At 34.4% G+C, this 23,728-nt stretch overlaps 1 protein-coding gene across 3 annotated transcripts in view; it reads right to left on the bottom strand.

The window, feature by feature from the left end:
* Positions 1-23,728, bottom strand: part of RAP1B (RAP1B, member of RAS oncogene family) — a 49,631-nt gene that overhangs the window by 5,437 nt on the left and 20,466 nt on the right. For 2 of the 3 annotated variants that reach the window (XM_037017028.2, XM_037017029.2), the window contains exons 2-7: positions 9,882-9,964; positions 8,829-8,897; positions 7,647-7,703; positions 6,629-6,769; positions 4,931-5,074; positions 4,125-4,241 (exon numbers count right to left, since the gene is read on the bottom strand). In XM_037017028.2, coding sequence (XP_036872923.1) covers positions 4,155-4,241; positions 4,931-5,074; positions 6,629-6,769; positions 7,647-7,703; positions 8,829-8,897; positions 9,882-9,938 — 555 coding nt within the window. In that variant the 5' untranslated portion in view covers positions 9,939-9,964 and the 3' untranslated portion in view covers positions 4,125-4,154. Of the gene's footprint in view, positions 1-4,124; positions 4,242-4,930; positions 5,075-6,628; positions 6,770-7,646; positions 7,704-8,828; positions 8,898-9,881; positions 9,965-14,919; positions 14,949-23,728 lie in introns of all 3 variants that reach the window. The other variant, XM_073215578.1, reaches the window with a different exon arrangement.

Here is a 23,728-nt window from a genome sequence, read left to right as displayed (position 1 = left end):
AGAACTGAATTCTACCAAACATTTAAAGAAGAGCTAATACCTATTCTTAGAGTATTCCAAAATGTAGAAGAGGAGGGAATACTTCCAAATCCATTCTATGAGGCCAGAATCACTCTAATACCAAAACCAGACAAAGAAACAATAAAGAAGAAAATTACAGAGCAATATCCCTGATGAACATAAATGCAAAAATTGTCAACAAATATTAGCAAACCAAATAAAAAAATACATTAAAAGGATTATCCTTCATGACCAAGTGGGATTTATTCCAGGGATGCAAAGATGGTACAATATTCATAAATCAATCAATGTGACACTACATCAGCAACAAAAAATGATAAAAAACATATAAACATCTCAATAAATGCTGGAAAAGCATGACAAAATTCAACATGCATTCATGATAAAAACTCTCAACAAAATAGGTAGAGAGAACATACCTCAACATAATAAAGGCCATATAAGATAAACCCCCAGCCAACATCATACTCAATGGTGAAAAGCTGAATGCTTTTCCCTTTAAGACTGGAACAAGACAAGAATGCCCATTATCACCACTTTTATTCAACATAGCACAAGAAGTCCTAGCCATGGCAATCAGACAACACAAAGAGATAAAAGGCATCCAAATTGGTAAGGAAGAAGTAAAATTGTCACTATTTACAGATGACACTATACTATATATAGAAAACCCTATAGACTCCACCAAAAAACTATTAGAACTAATAACTGGATTCTGCAAAGCTGCAGGATACAAAATTAATACATAGAAATCTGTTGTGATCCTCTATACTAATGATGAACTAGTAGTAGAAAGAGAAATCAGAAAAATAATTCCATTTACAATTGCATCCAAAGAATAAAATAGGAATAAACCTAACCAAGAAGGTGAAATACCTGTATTCTAAAAACTATAGGACATTCATGAAAGATAAAAGACAACACCAATAAATGGATATCTATCCCATGCTCATGGATAGGAAGAATTAACATAGTCAAAATGGCTATCTTGCCCAAAGCAATTTACAGATTCACTGCAATCCCTATCAAAATATCAAAGGAATTTTTCAATGAACTAGAGCAAACAATCCTAAAATTCATATGGAACCCCAAAAGATCCAGAATAGCCAAAGCAATCCTGAGAAAGAACAACAAAGCTGGGAGGATAATGCTCCTTGATTTCAAGTTATACTACAAAGCTACAGTAATATAAGCAGTATTGTACTGGCACAAGAATAGACCCATAGATCACTGGAACAGAATAGAGAGCCCAGATATAAACCCACACATATATGGTCAATTAACATATGATAAAAGCAGCTATGAATGTACCATGGGGAAAAGACAACTTCTTTAATAACTAGTATTGGGAAAACTAGATGAAACTAGATTATTGTCTAACCCCATACACAAAAGCAAACCTGAAATGGATCAAAGACTTGAATGTAAGACAGAAACCATAAAACTCTTAGAAGAAAACACAGGCAAAAAATTTCTTGAACATTAGCATGAGTAACTTTTTCCTGGACACATCTCCTCAGGCAAGGGAAACAAAATAAAAAACGAACAAGTGGGATTACATCAAACTAAAAAGCTTCTGTTCAGCAAAGGACACTATCAGCAGAACAAAAAAGGCAAACTACAGTGTGGGAGAATATATTCATAAACAATTAATCTGATAAGGTGTTAACATCATATTAAGAACGTGCACACCTCAACACTAAAAAAACAAATAACCTGATTAAAAAAATGGGTGGAGGATCTGAACATTTTTCCAAAGAAATACAGATGGTTAATGGCACATGAAAAGATGCTCCACATTACTAATTATTAGGGAAATGCAAATCAAAACTAAAATAAGGTATCACCTTGCACCAGTTAGAAAGGCCACTATTCAAAAGACAAGAAATAACATGTTGGTGAGGAGGTGGAGAAATTCTACATGCAGTCACTGTGGAAAGCAGTAGATTCCTCCAAAACTAAAAGTAGAAATACTATACAACCTAGCAATTCCACTTCTAGGAATTTACCTAAAGAAACAAAATACCCAAGTCAAGAAGATATATGCATCCCTATGTTTAGAGTTGCGTTGTTTAGCCAAGTTATGGAAGCACCTAAGTGTCCATGAGCAGATGAATAAAGATCATGTGGAATACACAATAGAATATAATTCAGCCATTAAAAAAAGAAATCCTGCCATTTGCAACAACATGGATGGATCTGGAAGGTATTATGCTAAGTGAAACAAGCCAGGCAGAAAAAGACAAATATCATGTGATTTCACTTATTTGTGGAATATAAAAACAAAACACAATGAACAAAATAGAAGTAGACTCAGACACTGAGAAGTGACTAGTGGTTACCACGGGGGAGGTACTGGGGTGGGTGAGTGAGGGGGATAAAAGGGCTCAAAACTTGTCAATCGTAACATAAGTTGGTCACGGGGATGGTAGTACAGCATGGAGAATGTAGCAAATGATTCTGTATATCTGTTTTGACAGACAGCAACTCTGCTAGTGGGGGGTGAGGATTTAATAATAGGAGTAACTATTGAACTACTACGTTATATACTTGAAACCAATATAAGATTGTATGTCAATGATACTTCAGTAATAAAAAAAAGCTGATATTCACTAAAGTCATATTAAAGTTAAAAAAAATTGTGAGTGATATATAAAACAAGTAAAATCAGAACTCACTGATGTCAAATATTTATTTGGATGCTTTTCTGCAAACATTCCTGGGCTAAAAAACTGTTTTTCTGGGGATTAGACTTGTTGTAAGCTCCAGGAACATTGTTAATACAATGTGGCTACTGAATTAACTTTCACAAATGCCTTGAACTTAAAGCCCTCATTTAGAGTCTGAATGAGTTTGCTAAAGTTTCTAAATCCTAGCTGACTGAAATATAGTAAATTGGAATGAACAGATTAGAGTCTCATACACATGTGTGAGCTCATACACGTGTGTGCTGCTAAGAATGAGCATGTGGTCAGGAATGAGAGGATGTCAGAAATTAGAGGATGTATCTCTAAACAGAGAGCCTTACAAGGAGAATAGGGATAAAAACTCTTAAAAATATACAGCATCGTAGTTTTATGGTAGTATAGGACCGTTCAACACAGTAAGAAGTAGAGCCATAAACATCAAAAGTTACCAAGGGTATAGTAAAATATGATTTAATGGTACTGAGCAGGAAACCATTACCATTGGGAAATAACATCAGATAATAGTTGAGGGTTTACCATGTGCCAGGCACTAATCTAATTGCTTTAAAAATATTAACTCAATATGATTGAGCCATATTAAAAAAACCATATTAAAAAACCTGTTATATGCTCAGTTTCTCTAGGTGGTTGTCTCTGACTTGGAACTCTTCAGATCTCAGCTTAGATGTCTCTTACTCTGATAGACTTTCTCTGAATCCACAGTTCATATCTGACTGGTTTGGCGCCCCCAGTTATATGCAATACTACCCACAATTGCATAGTGGCTAAGCATGGACTTGGCAGCGAGTCCATGGCTCAAATTCTGAGCCATGTATGCAGATCACTGGATTCAAGCAACAATCTTTCGTACCTTAGTTCACTCATCTGCAATATGGGAACAACAGTTTCTGCCTCACACAAATGTTGTGAGAAATAATATATACAGTACTAAAAGAGTGTCTGGCATATATGGTAAATGTGTCAGGGGTTCTTATTATCAGTACTATGCTGGGTTTTTTTCTACTATAGCATTTATCTTATTTTGCAATTGTCTGACTTATGCTGATCTTAATGAGCTTTAGACAATGAGGAGACAATGTTAGAAGGGTGATTTTGCTTATCACTGTATTATCAGCACAAACCAATGTCCAATTGGGACATATGTATACACATATGTCTGGATGAATATATCTAGAAAATTCATTTATGTGGAATACCTTAGTTCTGATGATTATGTAAGTGAAATAATTATTTTAATACACTAACTCATGGATACTTTAAAAAAGAAGTAACCATTCTTTTTATAGAACAATAACAAATTCTGTACTCATTTTCTTGAAATAGTACCTTCAATAAAATTGAGGTTAAAAATCAGATGAAAAGAAAACAATCAGAAGAAAAGATAAATTAACATACCTGGCTCAGAGCTACAATGCATTCAGTATATTAAAGCAGCTGACATGATGACTTTTTGCGGGCCTTCCCAGGTACTGGAGTTTTTCTGTTAATTTGCCGCACTAGGTCATAAAAGATCTGCAAACATATTATTCTTTTTTTAATATACAGGAGAAGAAAAGGAAAACACACAGAAAAGAAAAAGTAAAATGAAAAAAATTTGAACTTTCCATTATGAACCCCAGATAGCAAATATTCTGTTCAGGTAAGGAATGAGAGTAAAACCAGGTGTTCTTACAACTGCCAAGTTCTTTTCTGTTTGTTTATATTTTGGAAGGGCTACAACTGTTCTCTTTAAAGTAAGTACTGAGTTGAAGGAGCTCCAGGAATCTTGTCTTAGTTAGAACATTTAGTATCATCCAAAGAAAACAATTCTTTACTTTTCTTCAAAGTACCTTTACAACATAACTTTAAGTCCCTTCAAGGCAAGTACCACACGTGCCTTTTTAAATTTGTCTCCATCTTTAATGTAACACCCTTCATATACTGGAAGACATAATGTGTCCTCCCTACCTCTATCACTTTCTGTCCAGTCTTACTTTTCTTCAAGGTAAATTCCACTGTATCAGAATTTAATAAGAAGGCTAAAATAGCATGGCTGCTTATTAATATGCATATATTTAACATTAAGATTTTTGCCTATAAAATCAACAAAGCATCCTGAGTACACATTAATTTGGGGTTGTACTAATACACATGCATTATTTTCCATTAATTTTGAATGCTGAAATCCAAATCAAGTGTTTTTAAAGTTTATTTCACCATACCTCATTAACATTTATTTTTGATTTTGCAGAAGATTCTAAGAATGCACAGTTGTTCCACTGTCTTGCTAGATTTTGACCTTGTTCCTTTCCTACAACTCTTTCATCCTCCAAGTCACACTTATTACCAACCAGAATCATTGGAACCTAAAAATATATTTGTGAGGGTAGAAACAAATACGCAAATAAGTATGTCATATAAATTCAAATCAGAGGAATTCTAAGAGTCAACCCTAAGGATTACATTTTATATTAAGCCAGAGAAAAGAAAAATGCTAAATTAATGCATAATAAAATTTACAATAATGCAGTAAGAATTTACAATAAAAATGTAATAGAAATTTACAGTAATGTTTTGACAGTTAATTTGGCAATGCTAAATACAAAAACCTTAACAATGTTAATTTAAAAACCTTTCATGTGAAATTTTCAGAAAGCAACCTATGATCTCATAAGAGAGGGAAAAAACTCCTTAAAACAATGTTACAATGTACTAAGGAGTAACAGTAAGCAAAACACAAGGCTTTTTTAAAAAATGAAGTACTGAAGGCTGTTACTATGAAAAGCCAATAGATTCCAAAATTTTTTAATGTTTCTTTAAGGATGTGAATCAACTTCAAGTTTTCTGGTTTTCTGATATGCATTTATTGAATAATCACTTTCAATTTCATGACACAAAAAGAAATTTAGAAAGCTCCTAAAGTGGAATTCTTAGTTTCTCAAACAGTTCATATTAAAAAGCCAGAAAAGTAAAATCATCTTAATTTACTAAAAATCTTGACCAAGTCAATCATGTGTTTGGATATATGTGATGTTTGTAATTTTACAAGAACACTAAAGGGATAAATAATACTGAATCTGCAAAACTCCTATTAATCATCTGGAGATTGGCCTTGTAAACAATTTTTGGAAAAAAATCTAAACTAGAAAACCAAGAATTTTGGCATTTTCAGGAACAGATGCAGCTATTATGTATTAATATATACTTGTTTAATGTAACTGAAAGAGAAAAACTATAGTAGTTACCAGAGATAGTAGAAAACATTTATAATTGAGAAATGCTCATTAAGGTTGCTGCAATATGTAGAGTCCCCCAAAGTTCAATGGCATCATTTCCCATAAGTACTTCTGACCTCTCAAAATATCTGATATGAAGAGGAACTAAAATAATCCTCTTGGGGCTTCCCACAGGGATTAAACCCCAATATTGTAGACTCTGAAGGGACATGTACATTAATGTTAGGATCCAATATATCTGTTGGTTTCCTTTTAAAATTATTGTTATTATGCCCCTCTGTCATTGTTGCTTTATCTGTGTTCATAGGTAGCTCTCATTCTTGTCAAAAGGCTCTTAAATCTACCAGGAATGTACCCAGAACATCATTTGCTCTGTCAGTAACATCTGCCACCCACACCTACCCTTTCGCCCCACCAAATACATGACTTAAAAATGGGAAGGGTGTAAGATTTATTCTACACAGGTTAAGGGGACAGGCGGGTATTTCTCACTTCTCATAGTGTATGTATTTGAAAATATGCATGAGCGTTAAAGATATATTTTTGCTTTTCAAGGAAAAATGCTTTTGAAAAACAACCCTCCCAAATACATGAACTTCACTGGATTTAAATTCAAACTTTTAAATTGGGTATCATTACAATAAGGGTTTGATAAGATATTTATTTATTGGGAAGTCAGCTTACATCATCAGTGTCTTTAACTCGAAGAATCTGTTCTCTCAGATCTTGTAAATCATTAAATGTGGACTGTGCTGTGATGGAATAAACTAATGCAAAGCCTTGTCCATTTTTCATGTACAAATCCCTCATTGCTGTAAATTGTTCCTGCAGTAGAAAGAAAAATCATTAAAAAACAATGTTTTGACAGTTAATTTGATAATTTTAAAAGCCTACAATTAGAGTTCAATGAAGAATGTAATATATTATGTAACATTTCTTAAAATTACAGTCCACGGCAAGATGCTACTTGAAAAACTGGTATTTCAAGAAACATTTTTTATTTAAAAATAATAGATCAAATTTATGTGTAATAAATTACTTAAGTTGGACAGAAATATCCTGTCTCCAAAAGCAACTTAAAGGTAGCTTTTTAATATAACACAGTATGTAGGGTACCCAAAGTGAATCCCTAAGTTACTCAGAGCCTGTTCATAATGCTTGAAGGTTCTGTGGGCTCCAGTAGCATGCTTACCTATATCTTGCCATCTTTCCATTTTTTTTCTTTCACTAGATTGTGAGCATTTGAGGGTAAGACAAGTTCATGGCATATACATTAGTTGAGTACCATATATTCAGAATAAATCTTCTTTTCACCTTTGGATACCAACAAATCTAGTTGGTCTGTATGTATATATGTTGAAGGAGACCATTCAAAATACTCTAAATAGTGATGGAGGCATAAATGTATACCCAAGTATTTTTCACGTTATTTAAAATATGCTGATATAGTATTTAACTTTTTAAAAAGCACTAGTGAGACTATGCAAATTTTAATCCACATTTTCTACTAATTTCTTCAGTAACTGACGCAGTGCAATTTACAAAGCACACTGAAGTTACAAAAACATAGAACTAGAAGAAAAACAACTTCAAAATTTAATGCAAGCAGTACTTTTAAATAAACTTAATATTTGTCCAGCCAGCATTTATAAGGTCAATATTGCACAAATTGTGCATATACTTTGGTACTTTCTTAACATACCGTTCCTGCAGTATCCAAGATTTCAAGCATACACTGTTGTGCATCTACTTCAACTTGCTGGGGGAGGAATTAAAATACATCTTCATTTTTTATGTACATAAGACAATCTAAATATACACAAAAAGCTAAGATAGTATTTAAAACTAAGTCATACATTATAGCAAATTAACAATTCATCTCAAGTAATACTAATATAACAGGAGAAAAAAAAAGCTAGATAATCAAAATTCACCAACCCCTAAATTGTATTAGATGCAAAAACCATGTGTTCTCAATTCAACATAAGGATACCTACAAGTTCCAAGCTCAATTATGCATCACTCAACACTTAATTCTGGAGAGGAAATGATTTCAAAATAGCTCAAAAAAAATTTAACTATCCCAATTCTGCTATTCTTTAGATATACCTTCATTTCTCTAGATAACCACATCCCCTTCAGCATATTGGAACAAAATTTCTGGTAACAAAGCAGCAGAAGACAGCTATCAAATAAATTATACAATCCCTGTTACTCATTTTCACCTAACATTTTTTAGGAAAAAAAATTATTTAGAGTGAGATGTGGAAGGAAAAGAGAAACAGTGCCTCAGAGGTGGGGTACAGGAGGGGTTTCTAGTTTTTTGTAGACCATGAGCACAAAGGGAGAAATGGAAACAGTGGCTATACAGCAGCAGGTGGCCAGGCTGGCTGCTACACAAAGGTGGGCTGGAACTCTCCCCCTGCTAAATTGAAAATGTCTGCACATTAAGTTTTATTGTCACATGTGTCAGTGGACACAGAATCTATTATGAGCAATGACACTTTCTCAAGGAGTTGTAAATAGGAATGTTATAGAGACTTTTGTACTTATATCTCTAATTTAAAATGAGGGGAGCCTGAGTATTCAGTTTTGGTTTTGGGGTGGGGAAGGAATATGTAGCTACCAAAGTTTGTGTGTCAAATTACCATCCTGGGGTCAGGACAAACTCTCTGAGAGAGAGAATGAGAGAGCAAGAGCGAGTGTAACATTTTCATAAACTGGAAAACATGCAATGCCAGGAAATAATCAAGTGTGAACTTCCCTACTAATTTTATAAATTTACTCTGCCTCATCCTATTTTGTAAACAGGATTTAATAATTGTAAAGTTAAAAACAATTTACAGTAAAGTCTAAAGCACAAGGACTATGGAGTGACATATACCTTTCTGTAAGAATCTTCTATTGTAGGGTCATATTTTTCAACAAAAATTCCTTGAACAAACTGGACAGTCTGAAAAAAATTAAGACACCATTACACTTCTAAAGAAAAGAACAAATTCAAATCTGTACATTTTAAACTACTCATTCACACAGACCGTTATGCAGTTGGTGAAAAAACACTACTACATTTGAATGTATGCATTTAGTGAGAAAATTACCTCCAAAAGCCTTTAAAAAAAAAAATCAATAATCACTATGCTCCTTTTTAGGTAATGCTAATTTTAGAGATCATAAGGACTTAAATTTGAATTTTAATTAGAAAGTGGTTAATTGTTTTGTGTACACATACACGCACACTTGAAGATACCTCCCCATCACTTTGGATATATTTATAAATGAAAATGAAAAAACAGCTCATGCCTTGTTGCACATTTTGTTTGATCTAAGCATGCTTGTTTGTGCTGGGATATCAGTCTAAGTGGCCAAGTGAGATGGTCAATCTGTTTTATTATTGTGGAGCTTTGCTAAACTTTGAACTATTCAAGTTATTTTCCCTACACTTCTCCCCTTTCCCACCCATTGTCAAGTTGCATCTTCTTTCTTGCTGTACTATTTCTTGATACAGAAAACATGGCTGCTAAAATTATGCAAAACTGGACGAAGATAATATTCAAAAAAAGGTTTTTTATAAGCTTTGTTATTTTCTAACATTACATACGTATTATAAGCCAACTCACAGTGAGAAAGAACCAAAATTCATTTGTATCTGGCTCTGAAATGCAGACATGCATTTATATGTTCTCATGTTTTGTGCTTAGCCCAAACTGTATTCTGGCTAAGTATCTCACGTTGGTTTGAAACCAATGTCCCAAAGAGAGAGAATGATTTTCCCAGATCCAACCAAAAGTTGATTAAAACTAGAAAAATACTATGTTGCTTCTAAAATCATTATGCGATTTCACCTTAACAAATGAAGACAATAATCAAAACCTGAAACTCAACAGAAAAAGAACGTCTTGGAGTGAACAGCTTAAGTACACTGAAAATGACTCACCAGAGCAGACTTTCCAACGCCTCCCGAGCCAAGAACAACTAGCTTATACTCACGCATGGTGCAAACTTGTCAAAAACCAGTACCTTAAAAAAAACAAACAGAATTTTTAAGTAGTATCTTTGTATCTGTGTGCTTCTTATGTAAGTAAGGCATTCAAGCAAATATTTATATAAAAAGATTACTATACAATACTAATATGACATTCTATAAACAGACTTACTAATTGATGCTATTGGTAGGTTTTTGTAACACATCAGATGTAGAAAGAAACTATGGGATTACATGTGACTTTCAGCTAAATCATAAATTCAACTAGAATAAAATGTTTATTAAGAAAAAGGTGGGGGGACTGAAAAACAGCACAAACTGGTATTCTGCTGGTTACAAGATAGCAAAACACGTTTACCTCCCCCCTTCCCTGAACCACTTGTAACCTTACGCCCCTACTAAGTACAGGGATATACCTAAGAAACAACAAAAAAAATTCCTGCCCTCATACAGCTAATATCCTAGTAAAGATGAACAGCATAGGGCTGCAAACAAATCCAGCCCACCGCCTGCTTTTGTACACAAAGTTTTCTTGAAATAGAGCCATGCCTGTTTATTTGTGTATTGTCTGTGGCTGCCATCTTGCTGTTAAGGCAGAAGTAAGTAGTTACAACAAAGGCCATCTGGTCTGCAAAGCCTATTTACTATCTGGCACTTACAGAAAAAATTTGCCAACCCCTGGGATACCCAAATGGTAAATGAGTTAGAGAAAGCAATACAAATAATATATTCCCAAAAAGGGAGGAGATACAAAGGGCCTGAAGATGGCTACCGAGGGCTGAATATAATCAAACAGTGACAATAGAAACAAAACCAAAAACAAACAATGCATACCAAAGCTTATCACTGTAAAATTTAGTATACAAAGAACAGAGAAAGAAGATCTTAAAAGTTTCTAGGGTAGGGAACATGACAATACAAAGCTCCCACATTTCTAGAAAAAAAAGGTTGGTCATAATGGTGATGGTACAGAAGTAGCCACCAAAATAGGTTTTAAACGTTTTTAATTAAGAAACAGCAGTTCTTAAGTCATAGTAACAAGTAACTCCCAGAACTGTTTTAAATACATTTAATGAACCAATAACCATTTGCCTCAGTGAATATGCTTCTGCAAACTAACCAATTAACCACAGCCCCCTACTTGTTACTTCTGAAATCAAGAAAGGACTTACTTTGGCACAAAGTATCTTAATCTCTCTCTCTCTCTCTCTCTATATATATATTCACACACATAGAATGGCAAAGAAGTCATCAAAAAGTGACACAGGCCAGCTACATAAAGGATAAAAGAATTCAGGGAGATGAGTCTAATTTTATTTCCTCCCAGTCCATACCTTTAGAGAAGATATCCTCTGTTTTACCTCTTTCTCTAAGCCATTCCTTTATTTCTTCTTAAGATGTCATGTCTAGTGCCATGGGCTTTCTTTCAGAACTTTCTCCTTCATTTCCGCCTTTAAATACATGGACTATCTAATGTATTACCTGTGCCGAATGGGGGAGGGAACCCCAAAAACCAAACATACACAAAAAAACTTAGCTCACTTTTCCACTTACTATTCCTATTATTTTATTTCTAAACTTAGAGAACCCATCTTTCCCATAGACTTTTCTCCAGTTCCTGAACACTGTATCTTTGCCTTTTGTAAGTGTATAGTTCTTACTAGATTGTAACTGTAGGAAAAGAGGTATGAAATAAAAGTTCAATTGAACTTTCTGCCTTAAGAATATTACCCATTGTAGTAAGCATATAAATTTGGGACATATAAAGAAATCACTCTGTAAAATATAACTGAAGCCAGGTTTATTTCTCTTAATGTAAATAATTTAAAAATAGGATCACTTAGGCACCAATTCTATTACTGGTGTCATGCAGACATTATCCAACCACTCTATACTGATCTATTTGAGAAATATTTTTAAAAACTTAGGGTTGTAATGAGAGACGCTTCCAAATTTGTGTTTCTGAACCCAGCCAGAGGGAACGTGGTAACTCTGGGGACCAGTCTTTTCTAAACATCCCAAAGAACAAACCACAACTTAAACAGAAATAAAATTTGACTCATCTCCCTGCATTCTTTTATTCTTTATGTGGCTGACCTGCGTCACTTTTTGATGACTTCTCTGCTGTTTATTTCTATAACTTAGGAAATAAAACACCTCACTTCAACACATACACACTAAAATGCTAACTAAACTGTGTCGCTTGAGTGATAGTGCTTCCACAGTTGACATTAACTCCTGCTTCTGAAAGTTTGTCAATCTTTGAACTCTGAAATTTCCTAAAACCCTGAAAGACTAAGCAGTCTGTCTGCTCAGGAAAGGCGGTGTCTGACTGGGGTAGCTTTTCCTTAAGTAATCAGTAACTTCACCTTTGTGTTTTTTGTTTAGATAATGAATGGTGGCTCTTATTCTTTGATAGTCGGTCTACGACTCTCACCTGGCATCATTCCAAATGATGCCCATAGACAAACAAGTGTACTGAATGAGCTGCTTGTATCCAACTTGTTTGTTTTTTGAGTTTGCTATCAGATGAGTCAGTCTCAACAACGATGGGAGCTCAAATTGGTTCCTTGAGTTCACACTGATAAACTTATTTTGTTGTCCTACGATTTGTACCAAGTAGACTGTATAAATAAGGCAATTAGACCTTTGGTTTTGGCTTTGAGGTGTACTATTTGGTGAGTATTTTTGTCATTAGTATAATTCTTCAGCTACTTGCTTTGTTCTGCTCATCTGTTGTGCAAAATCTTGTCTCACGTTTTTCTTATCCTGGACTGTTTTGTTCCCATTCACTGAATAAGGGAGCACTCCATCTGGAATGGATGGAGGCATAGGCCCAATAAGCCTCCAAACCAATTCAGGCAAAGATGAGTGAGTGGTCAAGCTTCACCTTGGGTCACTTAAAAATAACCTTCATGATGGCATATAATTAGATCAATAACTGTGTGCTATGTGGCCCCTTCCTAACTTCTGCTTGGTGAAGGAAACTGATTGTCTGTCTGTAAGGGCATGTTTTTTTTTTTTTAAGCACTCTTAAATAATTTTTATTTAGGAATAATTCATATCCAGTGAAACAAGCAGATCTTAACCATCACAATCAAATGAGTTTTGACATATGCTTAAATTCTCACAACTGACGAACACAGCCCTCATGAAGATTTAAAACACTTCCATCACCCAGAAAACTTCCCAATGTGCCTCTTCCCAATTAACCTGATACCCTTCTTTATCTTGACTTGTGACCTCTTCTCAACCTTTAGGAAGAACATTTGTGTCTTTTGTAAACTCCCAATATACTCTTGGCTCCTCTTGTATTTACATTGGTAAATGACAAAAATTGTGACTTTGGCAACTGTGTCTTAAACTGGATTTACGGCCAACTTTTGAAATGTCCAAATTAATACTTATGAGGAGCTATAACTATAGAAAAAAATTGAGACAAAATAACATTTAATAATCAGCTCCTTTAATTGTTATTCTGGGATATCAAAATAAAATGACTAAGATAGATAGTCTCTATGTCTCACCTGCTTGAATGTTTGGAAACCTACTCTCTTCGAATTGTTCTATTTATATTACCCACATAATCCTATTTCTCTGCTCCTTCCCCTTACTTCTGAAATGAACTACCTTTTTTTGAGGGTTTCTCAAAAGGAACAATTATACCAGCTCTTCAAATGCTAGAGAATGCAGAGCTATAGAAATAGAATTCAAACACTAGTCTAGAACTTAGCTGAAGTTATGTTTATGGATTTTCCTAAATTTCAGGAAGACTGACAGAAGTTTGTTGTAGAATTCCAACTAAATTACCAATTACTTAATTTCCTCTCTTAAAGAAACATGGTTAAAAGCAGGATAGTAAAGACCAAACACAAATAGCCCAGAATATTTAAAAACGGGCTTGAAAGAATAAGAAGCTATTTAGGAGATACTCTACTTCAGAAGTCTTTCTTACAGGTAGATGGTCAAAATTTAAAATTGTAAACAAAATAAAATTTGACTTCAGGAAACTTTAAAATATCTAAGAGAGAGACAATAGCTGAGGTAAAGGGAGACAAGTTCCTTCTTTCTGTAAATGAGCTCAGACCTGAACAGGAAACTTGAAATGGAAAATCTGTAATTTAGAAAATCTACAATGGCTGAGTATTTTCAGAGACTTACAAAGTAAACACGCTAGAATCCAAAAGGTCTTTCTTTTCTAAGGAATGAGAGCCTATGGATGAGGACACTTGTATATATGGCTAGAAGAGCCACGGGAAGAATGAATGTCCCATGTTTACTAAGAAACAGAAGTAGAACAATCCAAAATTTGTCCCACAATGTTGCCCCAAGGAAAACATGAGCACTCAATAATTCCCTGCCCTTTCTCCACTCTGGGTGGGAACAAACTGACTACGTAGAGTCACCAGAGAATTTTGGGGGATAATGCAAGTGTTCTATAACTGGTTCTAGTGATGACTGCACAACTATATAAAGTTACTAAAAACTCAAACCAAAAACATTGACACAACTAAGTCAACAAAAACTAAGTCAATAAAATTACCATTTAAAAAAACTGACTATAAAAAGTAGACATCTATGGGAATTTCATTTCTTAATGACATGGTTGGGACCTGTTTTCCCAGATGCTTCACTTACCCATAAATGAGTACTACTTGTTGCTAGAATGAGTCAGGTTCATCCATATTATTGCTTCTATCAGTAATTTGTTTTATCTCTTTTGATCGATAAAAAAATACCTCTATTGTACACATACACGACGTTTTCTTTACACAGTAGCTGATGGGCATTTAGATTGTTTCCGGCTTGTGGATATTATTAATAATGCTCATCAATTTGTTTTAATTTTAGTAACTCAACAAGTATTTTCTTCTACAGACCTATGGTCATAGGAAATATAAAACATTTCAAACTGTGATGTAGAGAAACATGATAAATTCATCAATAGACCTTCAAATCTAAAAACAGTGACAAAACAATTCTAACTCACCAATAAGCAGCTTTCTAAAACAGGGAACACTGGTAAGAAGGAAATATAATGGAGCATAGTCATTATCTTTCATTAATTTTTAAACCAATTATTTCGTTAGACCGAACAACTAAAATATTTTGATTTAAATCCTGATAAATACCAATGCTAATGCTATTTTTTTCTTTAAAACAAACAAAACCACTGTGATGACCAAGATCTGAACTAATATCTATTTTTCACATCTGTGTTTTACTGTACTGACTTTGAAAAACTGTTTACATACTCAAAGACAAGGACAAAAAATGGATTTCACTGTGATTGCTAACTGACAGGCAATGGCCATTATTTTCTTTTTTAAAGAGCGGTGTCATTCATCTAGTTTTAGCAGTAAAGACAACTCTGCTAGTAAGTAACACCTGTTTTATTGGTTAGCTGAGCAGGGCAAGGAAAGAAATTGGTGGCACCTATGTTTTTGTGAGCTGTGGGCAGGACCTTCCTGTCTAAGTAGTCTTAACTTGAAGCCCATGAATGAGAATTTGAGAATCTGAATTCCTAAAATTTCATGCCCCATTTTAAGATGGAAAGGATTGTATCCGAGTTTCAAAGGTATTTGTGATAGTTATTATTTGAGACGTTGAGAGTAATTGTTCTTTTATAGAACCCCAAAATATAATTTTGACAGCATAGCACAGTGGTTCACAGCACTAAGGTTCAAATTCTGATTCTGTATAACTTTGGGAAAGTCATGAAACTGTTCAGGGCTTTACTTTCCTGACAAGGAAAAATGGAGACAGTAATACCTTCATAATAAATTTGTCAGGTAGAAACAAAAGAATATAAATTCCACAGAAGCAGGGATTTTTGTCTGTTTTATTCATTACTATATTCCCAGAACCTGAAACAGTACCTGGTACATTGTATGTACTCAATAAATTAAGGAATGAAGTATAATAATTTTCCGTAGGAGTCATCGGTCCCTTGCACACAGCAACAATCAATAAAAGATAGCTTTAAAAATAATAATGGCAATGGTCTGAGCTACTGTTCAATGCTATTCCTTCAGCTGAGAATCACTGCTCTACCCTTTTACCTCCTAGCCCAATAAAACATTTAAGAATGCAAGTGGAGGACTGCTGTCCAGCTTGCGTCTAGGTTAGGTTTCTTCTAGGTAGGCAAAGATATACAATACATAAGCTAAAACCATTTTCCAACTATACACGGGTTTCTGTCCTTATTTCAGTCCACCTGTCACTACAACCAGTTTAGGATATGTTAAGATCAACGGACCTATATTTTGATTCTTTAGCTATACTCTTAAGGCTTACTACATACTCCACTAAAACTAAGATGTACCTTGAAAGTACTTTTGAACATCTCTGAAATTGGGATGTGTATTACAATAATCTCTCATGTCAATAAAAAAGCAAAAAGCTAATTAAGTACCAGTATTTTGAAAGATTTTTAAATGTACTTCAGGGAGAAAGACTGGGAAATAATCCTCCTGTAAGTAGTTGTCTTCTTTTTTATACAGATTACTGCACAAAAGTCCTATAATGTTGGTGTTATCTCTGACACGCTATCTCTTAAATTAATTATGCAAGTCAATGAACTTCATTGTACCTCAAGTTATATTTCTTGATCAGCAGACTGTAGTACTGACAGCTTTGGAGGAACCTTACTTAGTGTTACAACTTAAGTAGTAGTGAGAAAAATTTGAGATTGTAATATAAAATGAATTTTAATTCCCTTGAACTTAAAAAAAATAACTGATAATGTCATGGGATCATTTTTTTCTCCTTTTGCTCATGTTTTTTTCTGATAGCTTTATTACCAATAAACAGTAAATTTATAAAATACACAAATGAAAATTAAACACTGAAGGTAAGAGATTGTGAAGTTGTCTTGTAATTATTCAATATTATTTTAAGAATATTGATAATCATTGGCATTTTTAGAAAGTGGCTGTTAAGAAACTCAAAAATACCAAGTTTAGCCAGTCACTCAACTCACAATGGTAATAATTAGAATACTGATGCAGCCAGAGAAGTGTATTTTTCAGATAAATAATATTCTGATGGTGACAGTACATGTTTAAAGAAAACAAACAGGCAAGCATAAAAGAAACAATTAAAATTTCTTTAATCCTACTTTGGAAACCCTAATAATATGCTTCTTCTCAAAAAAGGGCTGAGATATATAACTACTGGAAATTACAAATAAAACTATTTTAATATATATATATAGGTAGATACTATATATAGAAAATCCTAAAAACTGATCCAAGAAAGTACTAGAACTAACTAATTCAGTAGAGCTGCAGGATACAAAACCAATATATGGAAATATGTTGGGTTCCTTTATACTAAATATGAATTAACAGGAGAAATCAAGAAAATAACCTCATTTACATTTTCATACCTAGGTGCTAACAAACTGGATAACCTAGAAGAAATGGACAACTTTCTAGAAAAATACAACCTTCCAAGACTGACCAAGTAAGAAACAAAATCTAAACAGACCAATTATCAGCAATGAAATTGAATCAGTAATCAAAAAACTACCCAAGAACAAATCCCCGGACCAGATGTATTCACCGCTGAATTTTATCAGACATTTAGAAAAGACATAATACCCATTTGCCTTAAAATTTTCCAAAAAATAGAAGAGGAGGGAATACTCCCAAACTCATTCTACAAAGCCAGCATCACTCTAACACCAAAACCAGGCAAAGACACCACAAAAAAAGAAAGTACAGACCAATATCCCTGATGAACATAGATGCAAAAATACTCAACAAAATATTAGCAAACCAAATTCAAAAATACATCAAGAGGATCACACACCATGAATCAAGTGGGATTCATCTCAGGGATGCAAGTATGGTACAACATTTGAAAATCCATTAACATCATTCACCACATCAACAAAAGGAAGGACGAAAACCACATGATCATCTCCATAGATGCTGAAAAACAACAAAATTCAATATCTATTCATGGTAAAAACTCTCAACAAAATGGGTAGAGAGGGCAAGTACCTCAACATAATAAAGGCCGTATACGACAAACCCACAGCCAACATTATACTCAACAGCGAGAAGCTGAAAGCTTTTCCTTTAAGATTGGGACAAGACAAGGATGCCTACTCTCCCTGCTTTTATTCAACATACTACTGGAGGTCCTAGCCACAGCAATCAAACAACACAAAGAAATAAAAGGCATACAGACTGGTAATGAAGAAGTCTAACTGTCACTGTTTGCATATGACATGATATTGTACATAAAAAACCCTAAAGAATCCACTCCACAACTACTAGAACTAATACCTGAATTTGGCGAAGCTGCAGGATACACAATCAATACACAGAAATCTGTTGCATTCCTATACACTAACGATGAACTAGCAGAAAGAGAAATCAGGAAAACAATTCGATTCACAATTGCATCAAAAAGAATGAAATACCTAGGAATAAACCTTACCAAGGAAGTGAAAGAACTACACCCTTAAAACTACAAGACACTCTTAAGAGAAATTAAAGAGGACACTAACAAATGGAAACTCATCCCATGCTCTTGGCTAGGAAGAATTAATATTGTCAAAATGGCCATCCTGCCCAAAGCAATCTACAGATTCAATGCAATCCCTATCAAAATACCAACAGCATTCTTTAACAAACTGGAACAAATAGTTCAAAAATTCACATGGAACCACCAAAGACCCCGAATAGCCAAAGCAATCCTGAGAAGGAAGAATAAAGCAGGGGGGATTTTGCTCCCCAACTTCAAGCTCTACTACAAAGCCACAGTAATCAAGACACTTTGGTATTGGCACAAGAACAGACCCACTGACTGGTGGAACAGAATAGAGTCTCCAGACATTAACCCAAACATATAAGGTCAATTAATATAAGATAAAGGAGCCTTGGACATACAATGGGGAAATGAAAGCCTCTTCAACAGCTTGTGTTGGCAAAACTGGACATGTAAGAGAATGAAACTGGATCATTGTCTAACCCCATACACAAAAGTAAATTCGAAATGGATCAAAGACCTCAATGTAAGTCATGAAATCATAAAACTCTTAGAAAAAAATACAGGCAAAAATTTCTTGGACATTAACATGAGCGACTTCTTCATGAATGTATCACACCAGGCAAGGGAAACAAAAGCAAAAATGAACAAGTGGGACTATATCAAGCTGTAAAGCTTCTGTACAGCAAAGGACACCACGAATAGAACAAAAAGGCAGCCTTACAGTATGGGAGAACATATTCATAAATGACAGAACCGATATCAGGTTGACATCCAAAATATATAAAGAGCTCACACACCTCAACAAACAAAAAGCAAATAATCCAATAAAAATTGGGCAGAGGAGCTGAACAGACAGTTCTCCAAAGAAGAAATTCAGATGGCCAACAGGCACATGAAAAGATGCTCCACATCGCTAAATCATCAGAGAAATGCAAATTAAAACCACAATGAGGTATCACCTCACAGCAGTAAGGATTGCCACCATCCAAAACACAAACAACAAATGTTGGCGAGGTTGCAGAGGAAGGGGAACCCTCCTACTGCTGGTGGGAATGTAAATTAGTTCAACCATTGTAGAAAGCGGTATGGAGGTCCCTCAAAAAGCTCAAAATAGATATACCATTTGACCCAGGAATTCCACTTCTAGGAATTTACCCTAAGAATGCAGCAGCCCAGTTTGAAAAAGACAGATGCACCCCTACGTTTATCGCAGCACTATTTACAATAGCCAAGAAATGGAAGCAACCTAAATGTCCATCAGTAGATGAATGGATAAAGAAGATGTGGTACATATACACAATGGAATATCATTCAGCCATAAGAAGAAAAGAAATCCTACCATTTGCAACAACATGGATGGAGCTGGAGGGTATTATGCTCAGTGAAATAAGCCAGGTGGAGAGAGACAAGTACCAAGTGCTTTCACTCATCTGTGGAGTATAAGAACAAAGAAAAAACTGAAGGGACAAAAGAGCAGCAGAAACACAGAACCCAAGAATGGACTAACAGTTACCAAAGCGAAAGGGACTGGGGAGGATGGCTGGGAAGGGAGGGATAAGGGGGGGTGAAAAAGAAAGGGGTCATAATGATTAGCATGTATAACGTGTGTGTGGGGGCATGCAGAGGGCTATGAAACACAGAGAAGACAAGTAGTGATTCTACAGCATCTTACTATGCTGATGGACAGTGACTGTAATGGGGTTTGTGCGAGGGACTCGGTGATGGGGAAGGCAACCTACTGAATGGGAGAATATAGTCACATATATCTGATAAGGGGTTGATATTCAAAATACATAAAGAATCATTAAACATCAACACCAGAAACATGCAAATAATTCCATTAAAAATTGGATAGAGGAACTGAACAGGCATTTCTCCAAAGATGGAATGTATACAATTGTTGAATCACTATTTTGTGCACCTGAAACTATTACAATATTGTGTCAATTATACTCATAAAAATTTAAGGGAAAAAAAACTGGAAGCATTTTCTGCACTATTAAAAATACACAATATTTTTAAATGCAAAAATATGTCTGCAACTTATCTTTGAATAAAATTATTGTTTTGGTAATTTTGTTTGTTATATGTCATTTACAGATAAAAATTACCGAACTTAGTTACTTATATATAGATCCCTTCAATTTGTGTGACTACAATCAACTACTGAGCAACACAATGGGAATGAACAAGTGAACAAAAGACACTGTCCTAAGAATTTACAATCTGGCAGGGGAAGAGGGGGACACAAACAAAATCAATATAAAATATGTTAGATATGATATAAGCACTATGGAGGAAAAAAACAGCAAGTTAAGGGAGACGTGGGAATAGGGGGACTGTTTTATACAGGGTGGTTATGAAAGACTTCTGTTAAGGTGAAAGTACTATATAGCTCAGTACTCAAAGCGTCCTTTCAGTGGACTGATATTAAATCCTGCTTTCAACAAAGGCTCTACCATTAAACTTTTTTCTGTTTATTATTTTTAAATCAACATCTTTGGTGAGGTGACACACCAATTAATGTGTGGCTTAAGTTAAATTTGGATTTGGGAAAGCCATAGAGATTTGTCTACGAGTCACTGGAGAGCTCATGGTTTCAATGCCCCTTTGTCCTCTAATAGGAGCATAAATAGGATTTCTGGAGGAAATCTAAATGTAGCCAGTCTTATGAGGTACTGTTATTCAGTATGTACAAAATGGCCCTTCCCTCAGTGATTTTCTTTGCCAGCTCTATATAGGAGGATATTCACGACTTTCTCCTTCACCCATTATGTAGCAAGAATAATACATAGTTCAGAAGAGAATGTTCTGACTAGCCAATACTCAGGATTCAGACCTTAGGAAGGTACTAGCAAGGAAAACAACTCTAAAGTATTCTTGCATTAACACAGTCCACTATCTTGTTCCCCTTTCTGACAGGCTGCACGAAATACTTTAGAAATTGATCATATACTATTTGTATTGTTTTCTAAGAGGAGACAACAAGCTGTAGAGAGTAACATTGTCTTGGAATTTAAGTGGTTTGGCTGTTATCTTAAAAGTTATATAATTTGAGATACATCACTTTATTAGCAATTTCAAGGTTCTTTGTCTGTAAAATGAGGGAATAAAGGGAAGGGAAAAGTGTTAAACAAAGAGATACCTTACATCAGCCAGGTAGGAATGTAAATGCCTGAAGCAATAAGGTGTGTATTAGGGAATGGTGTGGATTGTGGCCAAGAAGAGTGAATGTTTATACAGATTAAGTCACTTGAATTCTGAAATTGTGAATATTGTGAAAACCAACAAACTCCATTTGAGGTATGTAGTTTGGACTCTGGAGCACCAGTTTTTTTCTTTTTACTTATGGACAAGATCTCTAAGGTCCCTTTCAAATCCAAACATACTGTTCCATGTACCAGGTTTTGAAGAATTATAAATGGACAGAATTAAAAGGATCTTAATGTTATATTCCCTCTTTTTAATTACTATGAGATATAAAATTCTATGTCAGTAATAAAATTTAATGATATTTTTTCCTAACTTCATAATGGTGGTTTGAAACATAACATTTTAAGATACTATACTTCAAATATAATAGATACTCTAAAACTAAAATTAAAGAGTTGGAAACAATATAGGGCAATCTCCCCATTCACAGAGTACCCCCAATGGTGAAAGTTTATTTACGCTACTGGGCAGTCATCAAGGCAAGATGCAAAGGCCTTCCACATTTTTTCTTCTTTCTAGTACGCTAGTCCAAGATGCTTTGTGCAGTTAAAAGGCTTCTTTCAAACTAATTTAAGATTAGGGCATGGGCATGAGGTCTGCTCTTAGGAAATATACATTTCTCTTCAACCATTACCCCAAATGAAGAGATTGGTCATTTGAGGATTATACATATTTGTAATGGGGATTAAGACTGGGAAGTAAATTATAAAAAGAAGTAAAAAGTAGGTGCAAAGTGCAAGTCTATATATTAAATATACAAAAAAATGTGGACTAGGGAACCAAATGCCACCAGGTGGAACATCAAAGTGATTAGTAGATTATCTTTAAAGACTGCTTTAATTCTATCCAGGATATTATATAACACATCATCAGAGCAAAGAAATTAAGAAACCTTTTTTATTAATACAGTAACAAAATCTGTATCCAAGGTTTATCTTAAAAATGTCTGAGTCAAGATTATACTGAAAAGCAAATAAATTGATTCACCTTTTTTGAAATGATGAGCCTATGGTTTAAACAAGATAAAGCAAACCTGTATTTTAAGATGAAACCAAATAACCAACTAACATTTTAGAGACTTTCCTTAACCAAGTGTGGCCAATTCATTATTAATAAAGAAGCCATCTGGCTAAATTTGAGGAACAAACTTAGTTTCTCCTTATATACATAAAAGTAAAACTATACCATCTTTGCAGCCCAGGGTGGTAAAATATCTGGAAATAAGAAGACCTAGAACTGGCTATCCATGCAATTTATCCAAGGCTTGTCACTTATTTCTAGGCTTGTTTTCTCATCTGTAAAAACAGACAATGATAATAGTGATTTCACAGAGTTCACAGACAGATTAAGTAAGAATGTATATTGTCTATAAAAGCCTTAAGTGTTAGTAATCACCATCATTAACTAGATGCAGAGAGGCCCTTATTTAATTTGTGTCTATTTGGTCTAAAAATGTTTGCTGAATAAAAGACTACCTGAAGATCAAAAATTCATTTCCAGCAAAGGAAAGAACTATTTAGATCTTTAAAACGCCACTAACGAGTTACCTTTTATAGAAAATATGCCTTTTAAGTTCACATTAATTATTGACAAGATGTCACAAGTCCCAACTGAAAATGAACTACATGAATCCTGGTATTAAAAAAAATTAGTTTTTATACTTGCCCAGTGGACACTGTAATTCCAGTAGAAAAGAATGCTCCAGGACAGGAATAGTGTTAAAATGAACATTTTTGGGTTCCAGAGACACCTGCTCTCAACCTTGTAATCCAACTTTTTTCTTTAAGTCAGTCTTATTAATAAATGTAAAAAGTAGGTCATGGTAAGACTCAAATCTTGAAAAGTGATAAGCAACATATAAAAAGCATAATTTCTTTCCATTAAAATATTATGTCATATGGTCTCTATAAAATTAAGAATTTTCCAAAACACCGATAACTCAAGCAATCCTCCTATCGTTGAGTTGTTTTGCTACAACCCCCCAACCCAGTCTGAAATTGTTATCTTAAATTATAAATAAAGGACTAAGGAAAAACACTTAACTACTGATTGTTGAAGTCTAGTGACATTAGTTCTTTCAC

This window comes from Manis javanica, chromosome 10 (genome assembly GCF_040802235.1).
Source record: "Manis javanica isolate MJ-LG chromosome 10, MJ_LKY, whole genome shotgun sequence".
NCBI lineage: Eukaryota > Metazoa > Chordata > Mammalia > Pholidota > Manidae > Manis > Manis javanica.
This window is presented reverse-complemented; position numbering and strand designations above follow the sequence as displayed.